Below are 20,496 nucleotides of genomic sequence, written 5' to 3'. Positions count from 1 at the left end.
TTTCAGCTCATAGACTTCTATTATGATGGAATGAATAACGGAATGCCTCTAAAGGCATTGAGTTATGCATTCCGTCATAGAATTGCGTTATGGTCCGTGGTAACAGAATCCATAACGCAATTCACCTTTTACCACCAAAGTGTGAACGAATTTCAAAATATGAAATTTGCTTATCTCTAGTTACAGCGATACCACATTTGTGTAGTTTGTGTTGTGTTTGATTACTGAATAAAATAAAACTTTTCGCCATATTGTGAGCCCCGTAACTTTTTTTATAGTTATATCTACAGTGCTGAGTGAGGGCTAATTTTTCTGCAGGATGATTTGTAATTTTTATTAATAACATTTTGGGGTGTGTACGATTTTTTAAAATCAGTTTTTATAAAAAAAATTTGGGGGGCTAAAGTGATAAAAAATTGTGAATCAGCCATTTTTTTTTCTGTTATGCCATTTACCTCTGGGATGTTTTTTTTTACACTTTAAAAGTATGGGCGTTTGCGAACACAGTGATGCCCATAATTTTTTTTATTTTTTATTTTGAGGAAAGAGGAGGTGATCTGATTTTTGATATTTTTAAAACTTTTTTAAACTTTTTTTTTTAGGTCCCCAAGTGGACCCGAACATGCAATCATCAGATTACAATTTGTATAGAGTAATGGAATTTTCTCCATTATCCTATACAGAAATAGCTATATTACAATTCAGTGCTGCCACCTTCTGGCCTGAATTGTTATATACGAGTAATGAGCCTAGAAGCCTAGGGTTTTAGGACTCTCAAATGCCGTGGTCACATTTGACCACAGCATCTGAGGGGTTAAATGAGGCGGTAATGCCGATCGTGGAAATTAGCCACAACAGTCAGCCAGTTTCTATTGCCCCTGCTCCCCTCTGGAGGGGGCGCCATTTTTAAAGAACCAACATCCGCCATACATGTAAAACGGATTGGACCATGAACAACATTTATCACCTATCCACAGGAGGTGAGAATTTTACGATCGCTGAGGGTTGAATCACAGGGACACCCACTGATCAAAAGAATTGGGATCATAGTGTGACCGCAGCAGTGGTGTGGAAGTATGACTCTTGCCACATTTAATTCTATGGGGCTGCCAAATTCAGCGTTTGGCTACCAGTCTTATAGAGGTAATTGGAGCAGTGGTCACACAATGAACCACCATTCCATTTATGCAGGACGGAAACAAAGTCCTGTCGACAGGACTTTGTTTCCGTCCTGCATAACGGAAACCAGACGGATCCGTTATGCTTGCCCATAAACTTCTATTATGACGTTAAAAACAGAATGCCTCTTAAAGGCTTTCTTATTTGATTTCCGTCTTATGGATTCCATTATTTTCCGTTGTAACGGAGAGCAATAACAGAATGCATAACAGTGATGTGAACCCGGCTTTATCCTGTGGCTTGTGGATAAATGTTGTTTATGGACCAAACATCTAAGAGCTAACAGCAATGCTGTGTGCAGAAGCCAATGGTATGTTTTCATGAGGCAGATTAATTTCGGAAGTTTGGGTGACTGTTTGATTCATCAGAATAGGGTGTGTAACAACCCGTGCACATGATGCAGAAACAACCCTATTTAGATGTATGGAACAGATTTCCAATTTTAGATGAAAAATGTAATGTATGTAATGGCATAATGGCTATTCTTACACATACTTACATGGTAACACATTGGTGTATCTGTTCTTCTGTCTATTCTCTGAATTATCGGCTGCTGATTTAGTTTGTTCAACCCCAACATGTGCTAATTTCTAAAATAAAAATAAAGAAAGATGGAAAGAATTACCGGTAACCACATTGGCATAACTATAATAATTAATTTCAAGCTTATCCTAACAATAAGTCTGCAAACAGAAACATGTAAAATAAAACCTAAAAACAATATATCTTGTAATTTGAATTTATTAATACTGGTGCTTCTGTTCTTTAGTATGTACAGTACAGACCAAAAGTTTGGACACAAAGAGTTTTCTTTATTTTCATTTCAGGGGACTACCTCTTGAAGCTCATCAAGAGAATGCCAAGAGTGTGCAAAGCAGTAATCAAAGCAAAAGGTGGCTACTTTGAAGAACCTAGAATATGACATATTTTCAGTTGTTTCACACTTGTTTGTTATGTATATAATTCCACATGTGTTACTTCATAGTTTTGATGCCTTCAGTGTGAATCTACAATTTTCATAGTCATGAAAATAAAGAAAACTCTTTGAATGAGAAGGTGTGTCCAAACTTTTGGTCTGTACTGTATGTCATGGCTGCTTTCATCCAGAAATAGTTCCACAACTGTCTGTGGGCTGGGTCTCATGTTGCAGCTGAGCTCCTTTGAAATAAATGGGCTCAAGCTGCAAAATCATGCACAACCTGTTGACAAGTTTTTGCTGCTTTTTTATTTTTCTTTAAATAAAAGCAGTCATGTTTTCCTAATCCTGGACAACCCTTTTAATATATCAGCACACCTCCCAAGTGTCCCTCTTTTGAATGGACAGTCCCGGATTTTGGACCAAGCCCATCTGTCCCTCTTTGTTCCTAAATGGCAATCATTTTTTACATGGAAAATCGATTTGCATTAATAAACTTACCATATTGCTCAAAAATACTAAAAAAATATAAAAATCTATATTCAGATCAGTTTTGCGCTAATATTAAAATTAAAAACTATTAGAGTGCATAGACGTGCATGAAAAATATGGATATTTCACATGGTGAACCATAGGTGTCCCCCTCTGACAGTCCAAAAAGTTGGGAGGTACAGTACAGTATCAGTCACTCTTTATGCCTTTTACCTCTTTGTGCTGCTATGAGCAATTGTGGTCTCCGACTGTGTTTTTAAGAAGTCTTGCATGTAATTATAAAATAAACCTATAGGTGGCACAGTTGGAAAAAAAAAACTCACCTCATACTCTTCACTAAATCCCAGATTACTATCAGCTTTCTGCCTCTCAAAATGACTAATAAAACTAGCCGTACTCATGGCGTGAGAAAATCTGTGAGGAGAAAAAATGGATTCATTAAAATGATGCCAAATTATTTTAAATAAAAAATGAATAATATATACTTGAAGGATTATTGACACGTAAAAAGTGATGGCCTATCACTATCATAAGCCATCAGTTTATAACTGGCGGCGGTTGGACCTCTGGGACGCCCAATGATCCTGGACAAGGGGCTGCAATGTTGGTGCAATGCTGTGTCCTGTCCACTGCTTTTCCCTGCACAAAAGGAACCTCGACACCCTGCAAAAGCCACTGTGCAAGAAAAACTTATAGATGGACACCTCCTTTTCATACTTATGATCCATGGGGGTTCCAGAGGTCAGACCCCCACCCCCAAATCAACCATGAAGTGAAGTCATATGCTAATCATTACTCTATAAAATAAATTTGTGATTTAACGTTTTTAATTTTGGCTGAAAAGCTTTGACGATACTTTCTAGTGTCATAGACAAAATGTTAAAAATAACTTACTTAAATGACGGTAACATTGAGACATCAGGTTTCTTCTCTCTTTTCCTGTAACAAGTAAAACATCTATGTACATGTGTACAGTCCAGAAACTATTCAGCAGCTATGGTCTCACTAGACAGATTATAGGAAAGGTACGTAACCAGCTGTGACATGCGTCTAGGCAACTGGGCTCAGCTGTGGATTCTCCCTGGAGCCACTCTGGGGACTCTTGGGTGTTGCATTCAGTGCCCTGTGGGGCTGCAGTCAAGGCCCTCGTCAGCACTACATTAACCTGGGCATACGTCAAGCATTGTGCAAATATAGTCTATGTACTTGTCAACCTGAGGGGGAAGAAACGGGGCCCCAGTTGACCAACATCCCACATACACCGGGAGCTAGCCCTGCAAGGGTACCATACATTTCTTGGCAGAAGGAGAGAGAGGCTGCCATGGTGAAGAAGAGCAACAGTAGTGTTTGGGCAGGGCAGGGTGATGATTGGACTGCTGAACTAAAAAAAACAAAGCAGTCCCTGAAGATCATTCATGCCACTTTCAGCCACATCAGATAGATCTATTGGTAATAAAAGGCAATGTATTGTTGCCATCTGCTGGTTTCATATCAAGTAAAACTGACAGAGTATGGATGCACTAAAATGAACATTTCTATGCACAATATAAATGCATAGATGCAATCTGAATCAATTAATCAAAATAACATTATCTATGTTCCTTTTTAGCTTCCCTATATGGCTTTATAACAAGACGTATTGGCTGCTATCTCTTTCAATCTCCTTGTAGTTGAGAGTCTCTGTTTGTAGACCATTCCTCAAATCAAAGTCAATGCAAAAGAGAAATCATTCATAATGCTCAATCTCCACGTGGGTCAGGTAGGAACGTATGAATTTCACTCTTAAGTGAAGTACCCCTTTAAGGAATGTGTTCAAATGATGGCTACATATTTGCATGGAAGTGAGCTATAGGGTATGTACAGACTGCGGTCGTCACATAGGTCGACATGGCACGTCTTTGGTAGAGACCGGGAAACAGCGACCAGAAATATCCACCATGGGAGCACCAGCAGAATGGTATGTGAGTACACTGCTTTTTTCAGGAAACGGGAAACCAAACTGCAAAATTTGTGCGGATTTGCAGCTGCAAAATTCGTAATATTTGCTGAGGATAATTTCTGCTTCAAATCCAACTCACATGGGTGTACCTGTAGTCATAGTCAGGGACGTAACTGCCATAGCAGCAGACCATGCGACTGCTATGGGGCCCAGGGCAAGAGGGGGCCCAGTCTTAGTTGGGATTATCTCCTCTTATACTGATCAAGACTCTACCCTCTAAATGAACAACTTTTAGCAAATGAAGCAGTGGAAAAATGGCCCAAGGGTCATTGAAAAGGGTTTAGGCAGAAACCCTTCTGTCCTCTGTGGGGGGCCTGGTTTGATCCTTGCTATGGGGCCCTTACTTCTCTATGTACACCACTGACCATAGTCATAACATTTGAAATGACTCTTACCTTCTCATCTTCCAGATAAAAAATGCTATTAAACCAATAACAAGAAGACCCAGAATAGTTCCAACTACAGCTCCAGCAATCATTCCTAAGAGAAAATACAAAGGTCAGCCATGATTACCTATAGCAATATAATACATAACATTTGTATAGAGTTTTATAGGGTTAATAAACATACGTTTCCATATACTGTTTTTGAAACTCCTAACATTATTCACATTATAAAATTCACATTTCTAAAACCAAGGCTAGTTTTACACTGGCATTATGCCAGAGCAGCCTGACAGAGCTATCTGAATCAGGCATTGCCGGATGTTACCGCAATGCTGCCAATCCTGTTGACTAGAGAGCGGGGACTCCCGGTGGTCATTGCGGTAACATCCAGCTATGCTGGATCAGGACAGCTCTGGCAGGCTGTTCTCTGTCAGAACAGCCTGCTGGAATTTATAATGTTAGTGTGAAAGAAGTCTAAAACAGTGCAATTTTGTACAGAGTACAGTGGATTTGTTAGAGACAGCATACTGCAATAATGCGTCTTTTAGGCAGACTATAATACCAAAGGGTTCAAAAAATATCGTGTCATTTTGTTAACAGGCGCTAAAAAACAGACTGTTTATGTGCAGAGGATGTAAATCTGTCCTGTTCGTGTTAGAATCACACAGGCATTTAGTACCTTACAGTACAGTAATCTGTATCTTGCTTGCTCATTGCTGTGCACATGTGCATCCATCAGATGACCAGGACAGGCTTTTATCCATTTTGTACATTGTTAGGCTGCATGTTTAGAGTCATGTTAAATGAGTTTCTCTGGGCCCCTGATACTGATGACTCAGGACTAGTCATCAATATTCAATCAGTAGGGGGTCTGACATGCAGTACCCCCACCTACCAGCTGTTTGCTGCAGCCTCCGGCACTGGAACTATCGCTTGGAGCTGGAAGCACAGCCCTGTTCAAAGTGTGGTGGCCATGCTGGGTTACAGCAGCTTAATTCCTATTCAAGGGTGTGCCAATTACGTAGTGCTGTTAATATACTTAGTATTTAAAAAGTTGCACTACTTAATATATCATAGAGCAACATAACACCTGTTGTTAGTTTGGTGTCTGCTACATCTGTAGTTTGCCATTTAATAGTAACCACTACTCTATGACACTTACCTTGATTCACTGTTGTCTGGAAAGGCCCATGGTAATTAGAAATTGCAAATAAACATTTGCTGGGCATAATCCTCCCACTTTCATCAACTACATATGAAGTAAAACCTGCAACGCCAACCCTAGGAAGAGATTTCAAAAAACAATCAAGATAATTAAAATAATGAATAAATACTTTATCGCTTGTTTTTCTGGAACATAAAATGGACTGGTTAATAAAATTTTGTTAAAAGGTAAGTGGTGCACTGCCACATTAGATTTTTATATATTATTTAGCTGTTAGATTGCTATCAGTGGAGAGTGCACATTGTACTGCTATCAGGAAATCAAGCGGCTTTGCCTTTAATAACTCTTAGAACACGTTTTACTATTTTGTAATGATGCATTATGAATAGCTATAGAAATAGATAATGTGCTGCAAATATATATTGATGCTTGTAGACTACTAAAAGATTCAAGCCCCCTTTACACACATTTATTAAAGTATACATTTGGCCCATAGAAAAGAATAAAAATGTTTTCTAAAGAGATAGGAAACAAAGCAAAAGTGTGAATTGTTACTATACTGCTTTCTATACCATCAGCATTTATCAGTAAATCTTTCATGGAAATAGAACAAGAACAATCTACCTCTGCAAACAGGAATTTGCGCATCATTATCAGATTTGTGGGGATCCAACTCCTGGCACCCCACTAAACACCTGTTTAAAGGGACAGAGCACATGACCCTACATTGGTCGACAGGCACAGAGTTATACTTGGTGTAGTGGCAGTGCCTGGTACTTCTGCTCAATGAAGCTCAGCCCCATTCTAGTGTCTAAATGTTAAGCTGTGTATTTGGGTAAAAAAGTCAATAATTTAATTGGTCAAGGTAATAGGTATTAAAGTAGCAAAAAAAAACAAAACAAAAAAAAAAACATTTAATAAGCCATTGGGTAACACTATGCCCAAATGTGCATTTACCAGTATGATGATGCAGGCTCCAGAGGTCCATTTTGATAAGGCTGTAATTCGCCAGAGCCATCTCCGATAGTCGCTGTTCTAGTAGCTGCTCGACTCAACCTCTGTAACTTTTCGTCCTTTATGATATATGCTACATATGCATTGGTGCTCTTACTCTTGAAATCACTATAGGTCTTTACCAGATCATTTGCAGATGGTCTATCACCTTAAGATGAAGCAGAAAATAGTTGTAAAAGGGTCACATATACTATGTACTATGTCATGCTCTGTGAATAGTTGTTTAATCAAAGAGGGGATCTATGTAAAGAAAATGACATTACCATTTACAAGGCATGCAGTCTGCACCTATATTTTACACAAGTAATGTCACCATACGGTACAAATATATGGTATAATGGTCGGTGATCCCACCATCAAAGCCAGTACAATGCTTCCTGTAGATGCCAGCATAGTGATCCTAATAAACAGTGTCATCAATTGAGTGCCCGATTTGTGCCATTGATATTTCACTTCCAGTGTATGTCAGAGGTGTACATTAAGAGGATTTGTGACAGATCCCATTGCTTAAACTATAACTGTATACCTTGCTGGTAATGTGTTTATTTGAAGATTTGTAGGCCAATCTCCAAGTCAGTATAATGACTAATTAACACATCCCTCTGTATATGTGCTAATACATAAACCCTTGTGAGTCAGGTGCAGAAAGGCAACAAAAGGAGGAAACCAACCGCCCATAAACAAGCCAGATTCATAGCCCAGAGTATTAAGAGGATTTTATGGTGTTTTTAACATGTTTGCCCTAAAAAATAAACCACAAAAATACAAAGTTCATTCCACCCCTCATAAGCCTAAGACTAAGGCCTCTTGCACACGACCGTATGCCCTCCGAGACATACGGTCCGTGAGCGGGCCATATATCCCGGAGCGGCATTGATCGTACGCACGGGAGCACACAGCATCATAGATTACAATGATGCTGTGCACGTCCGGCCGCCCGCGGGGCTGTTGTCCCGCACTCATAAGATCTTATGAGGCCTAAAACACAGTTTGGGTGTGGAACTAAATTTTAATCCATTTGCTCCCTGAAGTCTTTCTTTAAAAAAAGAACACACGCTTTTATTTTGGATATTTTACCATTCACACTTGATACAATCAGAGCATACGCTTTAATAGGTCCATTTGTAGCATTAAACTCATCAAAAGTTAACGGAAAAGAGTAATAGGTAGAAGGATTGTTGCTTTTAGCTGTCACACTCTCCGGGTTAGATGGTGCTGAAAAAGATAGAAAATATTAAAAGATTAATTGCATGGTATATTACATACCATCTACACTCAAAAATTCCTCATAAAACTATATAACCATTGTGGTTATACATAAGTAGCATTAGTTGCTAAATATCTATGAAGTTGGGAGTCTTCAAAATGATTTATGGCCCAATATACAGTAGTTGTCATTAATTAATTAATTATAAAATAAAAAATAAAAAACAAAAAAAATAAAAAAAAGCTTTTGGTTTAAAATTAGAGATGAGCGAATTTCATATTTTGAAATTTGTTCATGCTTCGTTTGGTGGTAAAAGCAGAATTGTGTTATGGATTCCGTTACCACGGACCATAACACAATTCTATGATGGAATGCATAACGGAATGCCTTTAGAGGCATTCAGTTATTCATTCCGTCATAATAGAAGTCTATGGGCTGCAAAACGGATCCGTCCCGTTTCCATTATGCAGCCCTGGTGCTAGAGACTGCTACCTCTGCACCCCCTATTGCTACACCCCTGCATACCGCATACCTTTTCATACCATAAGCAGTGAGATTTCAAAAGGGATCACACTGCACATGTACCACTACCAACCACATCAAGACAAGTCTGAAGATAGGTGTTTAGGGAGAAGTCTAGATCACACTGTGTATGAGGCAGACATAATTTCAAAAGGATAAAAACTCACTCCAGAGGAGTGAGTTATCTATTACTTTAAACATTCACTGCATCTCGATTTCTAGCAGTGATATCTTCCCATATACTGAAGATAATGCTGTCAGTGAGTCTAGTATTCTTTGAAAGCTTGGAATACCAGCTTTCAAACAATATCTCTAGCTGCTACTAAACCAGATATATGAGCATCTGAAGCAACGCCCCCCCCCCCCCCCCCCCTCCACCCTTTCAGTCTGGAGCAGGAGGAGGGCGAGCAGTTGCAGGACTGACAGCTGCAGGAGGAAAGGAAAAATAGTAAAAATATATAGAAATATGTCATTATTATCACTGTAGGAGATGAGGAGGTTAATAAGGATTACAAGGTCAATAAGTTTGATTTTGGACAAATTTCTAGCACAATTACAACTTATATTATAATTATTCTAAGGGTGAAAATTAAAGATTTTCCAAAATCCACAAATATGGTAAAATGTAATAACATTACCAATGAACATGCAACACTGGAACATTACTGTATAGAATAATGACTTACATCCAATACTGGTTAAGCAATTCTTCTGCACCACCCTACTGGATTTGCCACATGAAGACCGAGTTGTTAAACTGACACTGTAGATTGTGTTGAAACTTAACCCTTGCATAATATAAGTTTGCTGAAGACTGCACGCAGTAGTATAAAAATTGTGGACTGAGCTGGTGTTGGTTGCTACAAACGTAAACCCCGTATACAATCCTGCTGGACAGGTCCAAGTGACATTGAGGGAGGATGAATTAAATTGACCTGTACAATTGAAGTCTTCAGCTGCCTCTGGAACTAAAAGCAAAACACATTATATTTACAATATGGTATCATACAGAAGTCGCCCATTGATGAATTAGGTGCAATTACAGCGCTAACCTCATCTACACGCTTCCTGCAGTGCAAATTCAAACTTGTGTAATTATAAATTAATTGTTTCATTTATTGAACCCCTCAACACATCTATAAGTACTTTTTTACACAGTGATGAAACCCATGTCATAGACAGTATGTGCACTTGTATATGTGTAAAATTTGAACAATTTTTTACTGAAGAGGATAAACTAAGGGCCCTATTATACCTACAGATTCTGCAGGCAATTTTCGAGAGGGAAGCGTTCCTTCCTGGCAACCACCTGCTCAGTAGCGGAGGGGACTACTGCTATTACATGCAGGGGGACAAGTGATCACTGATGTCATTGCTCGTCCCCATACTGAATAATTGTTTGCCAGTAGCAGAGTGCCAGCGGCAAACTATTATTTTTAAACATTTTGAAAGACTACAATTATCCATTATCATCGGTAACACAAAAAATATTGATTTCATTGTGAAATTAACGATAATAACCATTCCAATTTGCTTTTAGACAAATTGAACTAATACTAAATTTGCTGCAGGTAATGGCATTATTTGCTGCCAAGTTGCTTGTTCTCTAATGTCTGCAGTGAGTCATGTCCGACAGTCTGGAAACTAGAGATAGGGTGGCTGCACATGATATGGATTACCCAACTTTCAGGCAGAAAAACCACAGGCGGATCTCGTGCAGGTAATCTGCTGCGTGAAAGAGAGCCCAGTTCCGGACAGCAGAGAAACGGAGCATTAACATGATTGATAATGCTCCGTGCCTCTGTGACCTTTTTGCTACAAAATCACGGTGACAACTTTATCTCACTGTGATTTTGTAGTAAAAAGATCACAGAGAGGCACGGAGCATTATCAATCATGTTACTGCTCCGTGTCTCTGCTGTCCAGAGTGGGGCTTGACTGTCTTTCACGCAGCGGATTACCCGCACGGGATCCGCTCCTGTGAAAGAGCCCTAAAAAAAATTGGGTAGCCAATAAAGGTATCACTGCTATAATACTTTGGTCTTTATTTTTTTTAACACAAAACTATTTAACATCACATAGATTTTTCTGGGTAATATGTTACCTCACTACTTTAGCTATACATAATTTCTTAGGTGCAGGAGTTGACCTGTTGTGTGGATTTTAAAATCCACAGGATGTCATTTGTTCTGCACCTTCTGTAGAGTACTTTTCCTCATAGACTTCAATTGGATTGCCCACAAACAAAAAAAAAGCCCAAAAAGCCACACAAAACTCAGCAACAAAAAATGCTCAAAAAACCACAGTAAATAGTGTGGATTTATGTGCAGTTCTGGTGTGGATTTCATGTAGATTTTCTGCACACAAATCTGCACCGTGTGCAGGCACCCATATACTACTTAACAACTGTAGTTAAACTGAGGCAGAGAAGGGGCAATAGAGCTTGTCAGGATGTAAACGTCTCTGCCACATTTCAGTATTATTAAAGTTAGGGCTAAGAACAATTTTTATCATGTTTTCATCAAAATGGCATACTTTAAACACATTGGTATTACCTGTGCAGGTAGAGTGCGACACCAGGTCTGATTCAGTGATGTCATCGGCAGCTCTCGTATACACCATGAATGTATAGGTTTCTCCTGCCGTCAGATTTATTATTGTCGCTGATTCACTTCTCACTATTGTATCGTTTATCATTACTGATGATGAGGTGACATTGGTCTGAACTCTGTAGCTGTAAGACGTCTGATACTCATCAGGTTTACTCCACGTCAGAAACACAGAAGATAAGCTCACATCACTGATCTGCAGAGAATTTACAGACATCGGTTCTGAAATAAAGAAAGTACAAACATTTAGTGTCGATACAGAATGAGAGCAAAACTTGCAGTGCTCTCTAATAGGTAACCAATGGAATAGGAGAATTGGAGGAGCTTTTCTATACAAAAGTGTTAGGTTTAAGGATGAAACCTTTATCAAACAACGTGCAACGTATGATAAATGCAGAATAAAGTACAGCAAAACTGACTTCAAATATTACCCTCATGATAAATTTCCACCCAAATTTTTTTATGCAGCTTTTCATAGGGTGCATAAAATACATGTGTTTTAAAAACGCAGCATGCACTACTTTTAAAGGGGTTCTGCAGTTTGTTTAAACTGATGATCTATCATCTGAAAAGATCATCAGCATCTGACCGTCGGGGGTCCCCCGCCGATCAGCTGTTTGAGAAGGCAGCGGCGCTGTTTACCGCTGGCCCAGTGATGTCATGACTAGTATAAACTGGCCTGGGCGGGGTTAAGCTCCATTCAAGTGAACGGAGCTTAGCTGCGCCCAGGCCAGTTAATACTATTCGTGACATCACTGGGCCAGTGGTAAACAGTGAGAAGGCCGCAGTGCTGCTGGAGCGCCGCTGCCTTCTCAAACAGCTGATCGGCGAGGGTCTCGGGTGTCGGACCCCCGCCGGTCAGATGCTGATGATCTATCCACATGATAGATAATCAGTTTAAACAAACTGCAGAACCCCTTTAAAGGCTATGTACACCTTTAGAGTAAAAAAAATTTTATGATTGCATTTAATTGCACTTATTTTTGGCTAAAAATCATATTTTCAGTTGGCCTTTATTAAAAATATTGAGCTGTTCAGTCACAAAGGGTTAACTGTTTTTCTAACTGTGTGACTGGTACTTTCACTTTGTGCCGGTTATCTAATTACCCTTAATTCTAAACTACTGAGAGGTCATAAACACTTGGGTTACTTTCACACTCGCATTTTGGGCGGATCTGTCATGGATCTGCAAAAACGGATCCGTTACAATAATACAACTGCATGCATCCGTCATGAACGGATCCGTTTGTATTATCTGTAACATAGCCAAGACGGATCCGTCATGAACTCCATTGAAAGTCAATAGGAGAAGGATCCGTTTTCTATTGTGCCAAAGAAAACGGATCCGTCCCCATTGACTTACATTGTGTGCCAGGACGGATCCATTTGGCTCAGTTTCGTCAAGTGGACAGCAAAACGCTGCAGGCAGCGTTTTGGTGTCCGCCTCCAGAGTGGGATGGAGACTGATCGGAGGCAAACTGATGCATTCTGAGCGGATCCTTTTCCATTCAAAATGCATTATAATGCAAACTGATCCCTTTGGACCACTTGGGAGAGCCCTGAACGGGGTGATGTAAAGGCTGGCAAGATTGTTCTCCCTGGATGCGGATTTCCCCAGGAGGTCATTCAGGTATGGTATCAGGTCTATTCCCCTTGTCCAGAGGAGTGCTAGGAGAGGAGCCATGACCTTGGTGAAGACCCTCGGTGCGGTGGTTAAACCGAAGAGAATAGCTGCTGAGACTCGACAATGGGAATGTGTAAATTGCCCATTTCCAGGAATGCCACCACTGATCTGAGGGATTCCATACAAAAGTGGTGGACCTGGACAAACCGATTAAGGGATTTCAGGTCTAGCACGGGGCAGAGAGAGCTGTCCTTCTTGGAAACCATGAAGAGGTTGGAGTAGAACCACTAAAAATGTTCTGAAGCAGGCACGGGTACAATCACACCTTGTGTGCAAAGAGAATGAATGACCTGAAAAAAGGAAACTGCAGAGATGAGGACTGAGGCGGCGGTGACATGGAGAATCTGCTGGAGAGAGACAGAAGATTCTATTTTGTATCCTGATGACACAATCTCCAGGACCCATGCATCATCCACACTTGCCATCCAGGTCGTCCGAAAGGAAAACAGGCAAATACCCCACCGCCACTTGATGAAGTGACTCAAGTGGGGGAAGGCCTTCATGCAGAAGAGGATTTGCTGGAGGGGGTTTGAAAGGTTTAGGGCAGGCATGCCAGGAAGTTTTGGCCTTGAAAGACGGACAGGAAGATTTTTAATCATGACGGGATGAAGAGTCTTAAAAGGAATGAAACATCTGGGAACTTGTTACCAAAGAGGTGCGGCAACAGGAATGGTTCTGAGGAATGTGGGAACTTTTGCCACCTGTGTCCTCTGAGATAACCTCTTCCATGCACTTACTGAAAAGCTTTTCTACTAGGAGGGGGAGAGTTCTGAGTACCTTTTTAGATGCCATGTATGCTGCTCACGGAACTGGCTGCTGTCATGGAATTGGCTGCTGCCCTGCCTACTCGGCAAACCGAGCCAACTGCAACAAAGACAGACTTGGAATTATTGAGAGAACCAGGCAAGGTTACCTATGGCTTGGGAGAGGGAAAAGGCCAATTCAGGAGGAACCAACTTGGGGATGGACTGGGGCATCCTGGGAGGTTTTAGGCCCAAGGGATTGGGCACAGACAGGGTCAGGCTGTCCGCATGGCTATTTGTATTATAACAGAAGCATGTAAAGTTGGTAGTGACCCTGGGGAGGTCTTGTGGTCTTTGGGAGTCTTACCTAAATCATGTGGGCCAAAAAAGGCTACCACTAGATGCTGTGTCTCTGAAAAGGTGCTGAAGCAGCTGCAGGAGAGATGGAAGGCTTATCAGTTAGTGCTGGACCCACAAGCAGATGATTGCTGGGAGAGGCACAGGAATGGCAGCCAAGGAATAAGGCCGTGATTGAAACAGGATTGGAAGGCAAGCAGACCCCTCCCAGAAAGTGATCAAGGCAAGGAAGCACTAAAGAAAAAAGTCCAGGAAAAAGCATGGCAAAACTAGCAAAGTGAGCTGCCTGGGTCTCAAGTTGAAGTTCCAGCTGGGAATGAGGCACTGCTGGTGGCCTGAGATCTCAGGACATCGGGGGCAGGGTGAAGCAATGAAGAAAGGAGCAGGTCAGGTCAGAAGGCTTTCTGGAGAAAAAACTAAAAAGTTCCAGGGGCCCCAGGAACATATTGGGAAATAGCACAATCTAGTCCCTGCGGGAGTCGGGAACTAAAGTAGGGAAGTAAAAAAAAAGGCATAGGAGAGGCCAAAGAAAAAGTTGGATCATGGGATGGTGAAAGGCCCACGGACTAGGAGGGGATGGACCTGGGAGCAGAGAAAAAGGCATGAAAGAGGCATATGGAAATCTAACCTAACAGAAGGAGTAATGTAGTGTACGGGAACTGTAATGCCCGTCACTACAGAAGGGTCACTTGTTGTGCTGTCGTTTCCCCTTATTTATGGGGAGGTTGGTATGAGTCATCTTCATAATGTAATGCTATGTACTTCCCTGTTACTGTGAAATTTGCATGTGCAGGCCTGCTAGGGGTGTCATTCCAGCTCTTAGTCACAAGAGGGAGCTAGGGAGCCCTAGTTTATATAAGGCCCAGTCAGGGAAGGGAAAGGCAGTCTAAGGTTGATAGTCTAGTCTAACCAGAGATTAGACAATGTCAGAGTCAAGTCCAGGCCTGAAGCCTGCGGACTAGGAGAGGGTAATGTAGTCCCTGTAACCGGGTTCCAGATCCAAGGAGAAGGTTCCCCTCCTGAATTCATATACGCAGAAGCAGGAAGGGAGTTCTGAAGTTTCTAGAGCCTGAGGAAACTGAGAGAGAGACAGAGGCAAGGCAAGAAAAGCAAGAGGTACTCAAGACAACAGAGGAGGTACTTGATAGAGATAAAACCAAGGATATACGCCAGAGCTAGGGCATTGGACCTTGGAGAAGAGTTTCTCTGTTCCAGGATCAGTCAGGAATAGAGTGCAAGCTGCCTGTACTGCAAGTCCTGTGTTTAACACTCTAAAGTCACCTTGCTATATATATATATATTGCCTGCATCAACTGTATTGAAAATCAACTGTCTTCAAAGGAACTGCGCTTCCGTCAATGTCCCTAAATGATGACTACTAAAGTTTGAATTCTGTTTTAACATCACGTGGTTCCTCAGTTATTCCTGCTATCAGCAAACGGCATGCCACCGTTTAATTGGCACTGGCGTCACGAACATTTCTCATCATCACCTGCTCTTGCAGAGAGTCAGCCGTCTCAGGTTAGTGTCTATTGCACTACAACACCCAGGAACATTTCTAAACCTAACTTGAGTACGCTGCACCTCTCTTTTGGCGTCACGAACAGGATACGCACGCTTTCTAGTGCAAGAAGCGTGAACTTTGTGCCTTATACAGTTGCCCTGTGACCAAAGTGACAAATTGCCTGTTTTATTAAAGTGGACTTTGTGGACTGAAAAACATACTAAAAGTGTCCCTAAAACCTCCAAAAAGCGCTGTGCAGTGTTGCGCTATCAAGAGGAAAGAAATCGCCACACCGGAGTGTGATTTTATGGACTTTTTATCATCCTGCTTGCTGTCAGTGAATAGACAGCGGATTTTGCTAAAGATGGCCGCTGAGCTTGCTGAATTTACTGCTGCGTCATCTTCATCCCGAAATAGCGGGAAAAGTTGGCACCTTTTTGATGAAAAAGCGGGAAAGGGTTCAAGGTCAGGCGCCATAGCCTGTCTGGACATTTGCATGTCTGCCAGCATGGACTCCGCCTTCCGTATACTGGAATACTTGGGGGGCGGCCTCCCAGTGCAATGGGAGGATCTGGCTGATCTTATTGGCGCCACCCTGTCGCTCTCCAGAGAAGGATCGAGCATGTTGGAGAGTGAGGACTGCGCTGCTACTATGTCTGCGCCTGAGCTATTGAAGACGGATGTCGTTGGTGTCGAGCCAGAGGAGGCTCCACCGGCCTACTCTCCGGGACCGGAGAGACCCGCCTGCCCGCCACTGGGGAAAGAACCGGAGCTCCATTATGGCTCTTGGAGAGACTTCTTTCAGCCCTCTTTCAAGTGGTCCTCATTGATGGCAGAAATCCGGGAGGCCGCTATAAAGAGGAACACAAAAACTAAAATTTACTATGAGGAAATAACCAAGACTATTCACGAGCGCCACACCAGTACCCAACCCCGCCTGGAAAGGAGAAAGGGGTTGGTGGTGTCCTTTGACAAAACCCGTGGCTACGGGTTCATACAAGACTACCTAACTGGCAGAGACTTATACGTCAACAGGAGATCTGTTAAGAGAGACTACCTCCCTTCGTATCAGCATAGCCTCCGCGAGGGAGAGGAGGTGGAGTTCACCCCTGCCGAGAGCCTGAGAGGCCCATATGCGACTGCTGTGACCCGTCCCAAGCGTGAACCTGAGGACTGGGAGGCAGAAGAGGACTACTACAGGCCGTATTTGCCAGCAGAGCCAGGTGATTATGACATGCCACTGTGAATCAGCCTGCTAGGCCTTTGATTTATTTTGCTAAAGAATGATGTTGAAAGCTTAACCCTTCCATGACAGGACTCTTATGTCTCTTGGTCGTTTGTTGCTGCTGCCAGTTTATCCACGGCTCAGTGGTAGGTGTTAACCACTGAAGTATTAAAGTCAACGAAGCCAAGTTTGTTTCCAGGACCTCCTGCCTGCTTTTGCTATCCCACGCCAAGTTGTGCCTGTTCCTTTGTTGCACCTTTTACCCTTAACCCCCTTTTCAGGTTGATCAGGGGTATTACAGCACTTGTTTTATATTGCGCAACTTGATATTAAGGAACTGTGCCCGGAGATAGACTCAAAAGAACCTGAGCCTCTGAGATTCTTACTCTTTTTTAAAGGAAATGTGCCCAGAGATGGACTCCACCGCATGAGAGCCTCTGTGATTTATAGGAAAGTAACCTGGGTACGGACTCATATTTGTTCTTTGAGCCTCCAAGAACTTTTATACTGTTTTACCGTTTCTTGCTGTTCTATTAAGGACAATTTGCACATATGGACTATCCTGGTATTAATGTCACGCTGTGCCAGGTCAGCGCCCCAGTTCCATTCACTATCCTGAGAGAGAAGAACGACGCCCCTTGTCACCACCCTTCACCTTTGCCAATTGGACCTGATATGAATGTAAATGCAGATGAATTACATATATGTCTGCCTGCATGTCTCTTTTTCTATTTCAGGTGAAAATTCCAGTTGGGCGGGCCCTGATGGAGTACGAGGTCGTACTCAGCTTAAAGCAGCGGGGTATGTAGTGTACGGGAACTGTAATGCCCGTCACTACAGAAGGGTCACTTGTTGTGCTGTCGTTTCCCCTTATTTATGGGGAGGTTGGTATGAGTCATCTTCATAATGTAATGCTATGTACTTCCCTGTTACTGTGAAATTTGCATGTGCAGGCCTGCTAAGGGTGTCATTCCAGCTCTTAGTCACAAGAGGGAGCTAGGGAGCCCTAGTTTATATAAGGCCCAGTCAGGGAAGGGAAAGGCAGTCTAAGGTTGATAGTCTAGTCTAACCAGAGATTAGACAATGTCAGAGTCAAGTCCAGGCCTGAAGCCTGCGGACTAGGAGAGGGTAATGTAGTCCCTGTAACCGGGTTCCAGATCCAAGGAGAAGGTTCCCCTCCTGAATTCATATACGCAGAAGCAGGAAGGGAGTTCTGAAGTTTCTAGAGCCTGAGGAAACTGAGAGAGAGACAGAGGCAAGGCAAGAAAAGCAAGAGGTACTCAAGACAACAGAGGAGGTACTTGATAGAGATAAAACCAAGGATATACGCCAGAGCTAGGGCATTGGACCTTGGAGAAGAGTTTCTATGTTCCAGGATCAGTCAGGAATAGAGTGCAAGCTGCCTGTACTGCAAGTCCTGTGTTTAACACTCTAAAGTCACCTTGCTATATATATATATATATTGCCTGCATCAACTGTATTGAAAATCAACTGTCTTCAAAGGAACTGCGCTTCCGTCAATGTCCCTAAATGATGACTACTAAAGTTTGAATTCTGTTTTAACATCACGTGGTTCCTCAGTTATTCCTGCTATCAGCAAACGGCGTGCCACCGTTTAATTGGCACTGGCGTCACGAACATTTCTCATCATCACCTGCCCTTGCAGAGAGTCAGCCGTCTCAGGTTAGTGTCTATTGCACTACAACACCCAGGAACATTTCTAAACCTAACTTGAGTACGCTGCAGTAACATACTCGCTGTTCTGCACCTAGGGGCACCACAGGGTAACCCCTTCGGTAATCTCGCACATGAGGGAAATACCAGCATTCCACTGTGGATTTAGTAAGGGAGGGTGGACTGGATGACCAATGAGGTACCGATGGATGCACTCACAGGGGGTTCTACTAAAGTGGGAAAAGAAAATAGAAAAAGCATCGAGACCTTCAGAAAAAAACTGGTTGATCCGGTGTCTGTGGACCACCTAGGCTGGGCCAAAACATATTTTCTAGTGTCAGTCTCCTAGTGGCATTTGGGCATATATCCATGATGTTGTGTCCTCCAATGCCATTCATGAGAAATATTCTTTAACCTGTAATGTTTAACATATGCTCCTAGCTTTTGTCATGAAAACTATTTTAAAATCCTTTCCTCTTTCCATTACTCTGCTCCATCTCGATTTTCTCTGTAGTATTCCTCACATCATGTCACATTTTCTGATACGTTGCAAGCAGTCATGAAAGAACCAACTAGTATAGACAGATGTGCTGACAGGAGAACTTGGATACCCACGGACTCCGACGGAAGAAAACCATATTTGTGGATTATATTCAGGTTTCTTTGTTATAGCTAATCTTATATGCAATAAGTGGTGATTGTCAAAGTTCTTATTTGTAACACTAGACACCAGTCATCATGCTAATGTTTATTTGTATAAAAATTTGAAAATAAAGAATTTACTAATAAAAACTCTTTTAAAATCCTTTCCTCTACCCTTTCCTTTCCATTACCCTGCTCCATCTCCATTTTCTCTGTAGTATTCCTCACGTCATGTCACATTTTATAAAAAGTTGCAAACAGTCATGAGAGAACCTACTTGTATAGACAGATGTGCTGACAGGAGAACTCGGATACCCCCGGACTCCGACTGTGACCACAGTAAAGCTGTAATTAGTCCCTGAGGTCAGCTTCAGAAGGGTGACATTTGTTGCGTTGCTGGTCACAGTTATGTTAGTTGATGGGAACATCCCATAGCTTATATTATATGACTTAGTCACATCGGTCATATTTACTGGCTCTGTCCAAGATAACGTCAGATTCTTAGTTCCGATGCTGATAAAGGATAACTTTCCAGGTTCAGTTGGATCTGCACAAACAACAACAATACAGACAGGTGAGAACATATACAGCACATGATGTATACGGGAAAAGTGACTGTAACAGAGGTGAAGGATGATGAAAAGAGTCACCATTGAGCAGATCCTGATGATACTCACATGTGGCCTCTGTCACTGGAGCAGACATCTGGCTGCAGCTCCCACTGACTGTCTGTACGGTGACTGTATATTCTCTTCCGGGTAGTAATCCTGTGAAATTCACTTGTGTAGTACTAGCTGGTATTGTCTTATTCCCGGCTCCTGTTAGACCGACGGTATAATTATCCACTTTTCCTGCTGGGTTTGTCCATGTGGCTCCAAGAAAATCAACCGACTTGGAATTGGTCAGTGAGAGGTTGGAAACTTGTCCAGGAACTGAGAATATCACAAATCATAGACTGGTTAAGCCACATTTACAAGGCCTGAAGTTTGGGCTGATTATCTAGAAAGAGTGTTCCTACGAACGCTTGTTCCTGATAATCAGCCTTTGTAAAGGAGCACAAATGACCCGATGAACAAGCGTTTAGCTCGTAGGTGCAGACACCTTAATACTCGTTCCTGGGCAGCAGATCTTGCTGTCTAAACAGCACTCTGCTGTCCAGGAACAATGATTTTGTATGG

At 42.0% G+C, this 20,496-nt stretch overlaps 1 protein-coding gene across 1 annotated transcript in view; it reads right to left on the bottom strand.

The window, feature by feature from the left end:
• LOC120980947 (receptor-type tyrosine-protein phosphatase beta-like) overlaps positions 1–20,496 on the bottom strand; it is a 237,948-nt gene that overhangs the window by 29,014 nt on the left and 188,438 nt on the right. The window contains exons 32-42 of the mRNA XM_040410341.1: positions 19,996–20,250; positions 19,596–19,865; positions 11,436–11,711; positions 9,567–9,848; positions 8,229–8,366; positions 7,095–7,299; positions 6,135–6,253; positions 4,982–5,066; positions 3,482–3,526; positions 2,911–3,001; positions 1,679–1,769 (exon numbers count right to left, since the gene is read on the bottom strand). Of these exons, the coding sequence (XP_040266275.1) occupies positions 1,679–1,769; positions 2,911–3,001; positions 3,482–3,526; positions 4,982–5,066; positions 6,135–6,253; positions 7,095–7,299; positions 8,229–8,366; positions 9,567–9,848; positions 11,436–11,711; positions 19,596–19,865; positions 19,996–20,250 (1,857 nt within the window). The remainder of the gene's footprint in view (positions 1–1,678; positions 1,770–2,910; positions 3,002–3,481; positions 3,527–4,981; positions 5,067–6,134; positions 6,254–7,094; positions 7,300–8,228; positions 8,367–9,566; positions 9,849–11,435; positions 11,712–19,595; positions 19,866–19,995; positions 20,251–20,496) is intronic.

Source organism: Bufo bufo, chromosome 10 (assembly GCF_905171765.1).
Source record: "Bufo bufo chromosome 10, aBufBuf1.1, whole genome shotgun sequence".
In the NCBI taxonomy this organism is placed as follows: domain Eukaryota; kingdom Metazoa; phylum Chordata; class Amphibia; order Anura; family Bufonidae; genus Bufo; species Bufo bufo.
This window is presented reverse-complemented; position numbering and strand designations above follow the sequence as displayed.